Source organism: Plecotus auritus, assembly GCF_963455305.1.
Source record: "Plecotus auritus genome assembly, chromosome: X".
Taxonomy (NCBI): Eukaryota; Metazoa; Chordata; class Mammalia; order Chiroptera; family Vespertilionidae; genus Plecotus; species Plecotus auritus.
The window spans coordinates 114424382-114429398 of NC_137784.1; the positions used below are offsets into that span (position 1 = coordinate 114424382).

At 57.7% G+C, this 5017-nt stretch overlaps 1 protein-coding gene across 1 annotated transcript; it reads left to right on the top strand.

Moving 5' to 3' along the window:
• The first annotated feature begins 621 nt into the window (after window positions 1–621).
• On the top strand, window positions 622–4162 carry LOC308239302 (small integral membrane protein 10-like protein 2A). The gene is made up of 3 exons (XM_080652107.1): window positions 622–1390; window positions 2188–2344; window positions 2922–4162. Exon 1 carries the CDS (start codon window positions 790–792, stop codon window positions 1024–1026), a length of 237 nt encoding a protein of 78 aa, XP_080508233.1. The 5' UTR covers window positions 622–789; the 3' UTR covers window positions 1027–1390; window positions 2188–2344; window positions 2922–4162.
• Window positions 4163–5017: the final 855 nt, after the last annotated feature.

Here is a 5017-nt window from a genome sequence, read left to right on the forward strand (position 1 = left end):
TCAAGGCAACCTATGGAGAGGATCTGGTTTCAAGATGACTCAGACCAAATCAGAATATTTCACTTTCCCACTTGTCTCTTTCTTAACAGTATTCCTTCTTACTCCTGTTAATGTTATATAGTTAGTTGTAAAGAGAAGGGGTTTGCTTAGCAGATCTGAGACCCAGATCTGAGATCCAGTCCTAGCTAGCTCCCTTCCTGGTTTTGTGCCCACAGTTCTCAGGCTACAATTTGCAGGTGAAATTGCCAAGTAACTTGGAATTTCTGTGATATTTTTTAACTCCCTGGTGTAGATGAGTTGCAGTCTGTAGTAAAATGATGTTCCTAAAGCTACAAAAGCTCTATGAAAGACATTAGGGAGGATCGTGGACAGGAGGGGCCTTCTGATGGGCCTACTGTACAGAATCAACACAGCTGTCCATACACTCCAACCCCCTACCCCTCTACACCCCTCCAGGGGAGCAGTGCCTTTCAATTAGCTCAGGCCCTCTAACTCTGCTCTTAGGAGCTTGAGTTAGCAGGCCCAGTGGCATCTCCTATGAGGCTTGCTTGCGGAGCTGGTTCCATGGGCGGGGCTATATCTGCAGCCTCAGCTTTGTGACTCCCAGTAAGGGGTGTGGCTAGGTAGAGGCGGAGCTACGCTGGCAAGATGGCAGAGCAGTTCTAGAGCAGCAGAGGAGGACCAGTAGCTGCTGCTGCAAGGGCGGGGCTTGAGGGTGCCCGGGCCTCAAGTCCACCTGCCCTTGGCTCGTGCTCCTGCTGGTCAGCGAGGCCTGAGCCTGCTGGGCCCATGGCGGTATCCGCGGCTCTGTCGGTGGCGGCAGCGGCTGCGGCCCTGTCCGGTGTGGCGGTGCGACTTTCGCGCTTGGCTGCGGCCCGCGGCTCCTACAGCGCCTTCTGCAAGGGGCTCACGCGCACGCTGCTCACCTTCTTTGACCTGGCCTGGCGGCTGCGCATGAACTTCCCCTACTTCTACATCGTGGCCTCCGTGATGTTCAACGTCCGCCTGCAGGTGCGGATCGAGTGAGCGTCTGTGGCCACAGCGGCCCCGCAGGAGGGTGCCGCTCCCACCCGCCCGCCCACATGGAGGACAGCCGGGACGCGGCGCGGAAAGGAGGAGGGGTGGCCCGGGCCCCTGGACCCTAGAGCTCCACGAGAGGACGCTGGTCACTGAGCCACCAGGGCCACCGAACCCCGGACCCAGGCGTGACCTGCGCACACGCGTTGCGGCCAGTGCAGCATTGCACAGACACTGACAAAACGGACCCTTTCTGTAGGGCTCCAGAAAATTATCTGAGTACGGCCGACCTGTTGCCTCACATTGGCCAAAGTGGGAAACCAGAAAGAAATGCTGCTGCGGGGACTTGCTTTGACTGGTCTCAACCAAAAAGGTAGGCTGCCAGAGAGAGGTTGCACCTGCAGGCTGGAGGGAGGCGGTTGCCATGGCACCTAAACGTCTAGGCCCCTGGGGTTTTTTGGGGGGTGTGATATGGAAGGACCCAAGGAAGCCAGCCCAGAGAGCTGCGGAGCGGAGGCAGACAGAGTTACAGGCTCTTGGAGTCCCTTGCCATGATTCCAAATTGGGGGTGAGGGGTGGCTGTAGCTTAGGCATCTTGCATCTCAGCGGTTCAGCCCACCACCCATGGAGACCTGGGTGTCCCCTCCCGCTCACAGCCAGCCCCCACCCCTATCCACAGAGGCCCAGGAGGTGTCACCTGAGCAAGAGGCAATGGAGGGGAATGGGCTGGGGTGGCCCATGGTACCACACTTCACCCTCCTGGATAGGTAGCCTGGAACCCCAGGTCTGCCCCCTTCTCAGCACTCAGGCCCCCGGGCTCTCTGCAGCCCCCTGAATCCTGCCCCTGCTCTCCCTTTTGCTCCCCTCCTTCCTCTTTGAGGAAGAGTGGAAAGATGCCTTCCTCCCTAGCAGTCCCCCAGTTTTACTCTTCTGCCATCTCCAGCCCTCCCCTTGCCACAGAATGCTATCCTTTGCCCCAGACAACGTCCAGGAGTGCGCTGTGAAACGAAAGCATCTGGGAAAATGTGGATTTCCTTGAGCAGAGGCAGGTTTCAGGCTGGGGTGGGGAGAGCAGATGGAGAAAGGGCTTGTAGAGAAGGCAACACGTGGAGAACTGGGGCCCTCCCTGGGTAGGGAGGCAACTCTCAAGTCTCCATTTCTTTGTTTCAGGAACCAGTGTTTGTAGCCAGTGACTCGCCCCTTCTCTGGCCTCATCAAGAGTCAAATCTGTGCCCAAGGACCCCCTACCCCTAGAGCTTCCTGGTAGCAGCTGAGTGAAGGGCCTGGCTGAGGAGGAGATGAAGGGCCTGCCAGGCAGAGGCCCGAGGTATGGGGCAGCCCAGAGGTCTGGTTCTGGCATGGGGAAGGACAGGACGATGTCACCTGGGCACTGAAATCTCCTAGCACACCAAGAGGGTGTTCTGTTCTCTCTACCTGCTGACATGGGAAACTGGGGTTCTGGGAGGGGGCTCACATTTGCCCTTGTCACACAGATAAGAAGTGGTGGACCTGGCCCAGTGGGATGGGGCAGGGGATCACAAGGCTCCCAGGGGAGCTAGGGAGAGAGAGGTTCTGGGTGGCGAATGGGGGAACTAGCTTTCCTTGGAGTGGTATGGGCGGTCACAGGAAACACCAGGAGCACAGACTGAGCTGAGATGGGCACAAGAGAGATGAGTCCAAGGATCCCCTGGGCAGCTAAGACCCTCACCCACAGAGCCAGGTCTCCCCCCGCCCCCACCACCCCAGGCTTAACCAAGGGCTCCTCAACAATTGGGCACAAGCCTCTCAGTTTGGGTGGGGGAGGTGGAGGTAGCTCCTGGGGACCTGATGTGACCAGAAGGTAAAGGATGAACTGGGGGTGGGTGGAGACAGGGAACCATACATGACCCATCTCTCTGTCCCAGGCTCGGATCCCCCACACCCAGGATCACACAGGAGACTCTCCTCCAGATGGGCTTGGATTGGTCCTGGAGGCCTGGGCTGTGCTGCTGACTGGTGTACCAGCATGGCCAGGAACAGCCCAGAGGGGAGCCAGGAGAGACCCTGGCCCTCACCACCCACCCCCGGTCCCACATCTGCTCTGACACTGGTTGCTGTCAGCCCAAGTACTCAGAGTTCCTGAGACTGAAAACCACAGTAGTGTGGTCAGCCCCAGGGATGGAGTGGCCCAGTCTCACCACATCTGCCCTACTCAGCTGCCCAGATGGAGCCTGGGGCCTGGGTGAAGTACTCCTCCTGCCTCACCATAGGACTGGGGACCAAGGCTCCCACGTGCCACCTGCAGTTTCCCACTAACAGGGCCTGATGGCTTCCTTCCTTGTGCCAAGTCACCTGGGAGCCCCTGGTCCTGGTGGCCCCTCCATCCCAACCCTGTCCAACCAGGACCACTTCAGGGAGCCTGCCAGCCTGCCTGCCAACTCCACCCGTCGATGTCTGGGGACAGCCTCAGAAAAAGGAGAGCAACACGGGCTGTATAAGATGGGATGAGGACCAGGGGCCTCCTTGGGGATGATACACAGATGTGCCCCTTTCAAGCCCAGGTCTCACCTCTGGGTGACTCGATCCTCAGCTCCAGCCTCTTCCTGGGCTGGCCAGGGAGGAAGAAGACCTGAGAATGGCATGAGGGAGGCTCCTCACTGAATGTGTGCTGGTGTCCCACAGGGAGAAATATGTCTCTGAACCTCAGGGTCCCCTGGCCTCATAGACCTGCTCCCCTGCCAGGAAGCTCTTCCCCATCCAGGGGGGCACAGGAAGTCCTCTGTGGCTCTGGCTGTGGCCGTCTCTGCTCAAAGGGAATGGCTGGGGAAGGGGCCAGCCACCAGTCCTTAGCCTGTTCATGCGCTGCTTTTCTTACCATTTTGGCCTTGAGTAGTGTGAGCTGCTTCTGCTTTCCCACCTCCCCCAACCCCACTGGGCCCTGGCTGCTTGACTGGCTCTCAGTGCACTTTACTTATTAGCCGTCTGTTTTCCAGGCAGCGGAAATTTTACGCAATCAGAGACACCAACCTGAATAAGATGACTCAATTTTCTGTGTGTGTTCACTCTGTACTGGTCAGAAATGTTCTTGTTTCTGGTGTTGTCAAAGCTTGTTGTCTAAGTTATTAAAAAGTTCTGAAGTTCAATAAAATAAATAATACTGGAGGGCTCCTGTTTCTGGTGTGGTGCAATAGCCTTGGAGGACAGAGGGGCCAGTGGTGAGATCACCACTGATGCCCAGGAGCCGGGGAAGGGAACTACAGGTGGGTAGGGCCTCCTCAAGAGACGCTGGAGACCCCACTGGCCCTGGACCAATGCCCCCATGAGGGGAAGGCAGCAGCATAGGCCTGGCCCCGCGGGTGGCAATTGTCCCGCTCACAACCTTGTTTGAAGAAACTAATACCTAAGTCTCAGCTTCATTTTAGAGCCTGGTGTTACAAGGTGCTTAATTAAATTGATCCCCAAGGGTGGGAAGAGGGAAGTGAGGTGAAATTGTCTGTCTGCTGATCATTGTGTTTCACCAGAAGCCCCTCTGCAGCAGCAGGTGGCAAGGTCCCCATCGCCTCCCTGCCGGCCACATGGGTGCAGAGTTTTGGCAGAGATAAATCACAGCAAAAGAAGCCTCCCTTCCCCCCACCTTAGATCCCAACTCCCATTGGAGCTCCACTCCCAGTGCCTCCCCAGAGAAGCCAGGCCAGGGTTGCTGCCTTCTGAGGCTGCTGCAGGGGAGAGGGTGGCAGGTGGGCAGAGGGCTGAGTGCAGGAGCCCTGGGGAGGAACACAGCAGCCAGGAGAGAGAAAAGCAAGTCCACAGGCCGCAGAAGGAAGCCATCTTGAGGATGCAGCATTGTGGTGACAAGGAGGAGCACAGCCTGGGGAAGGGCCCTGGGTGCACTCCTCATCTGTCGCCAAGATCTCCCCAGGGGTCAAAGCATCCTGACAACACAGACCCTTTCAACATCTGCCACCACAGGAAGGAAGGACCCAAGTGCCCTGAGCTTCCCACCCTTTGTCCAGATGGTCCA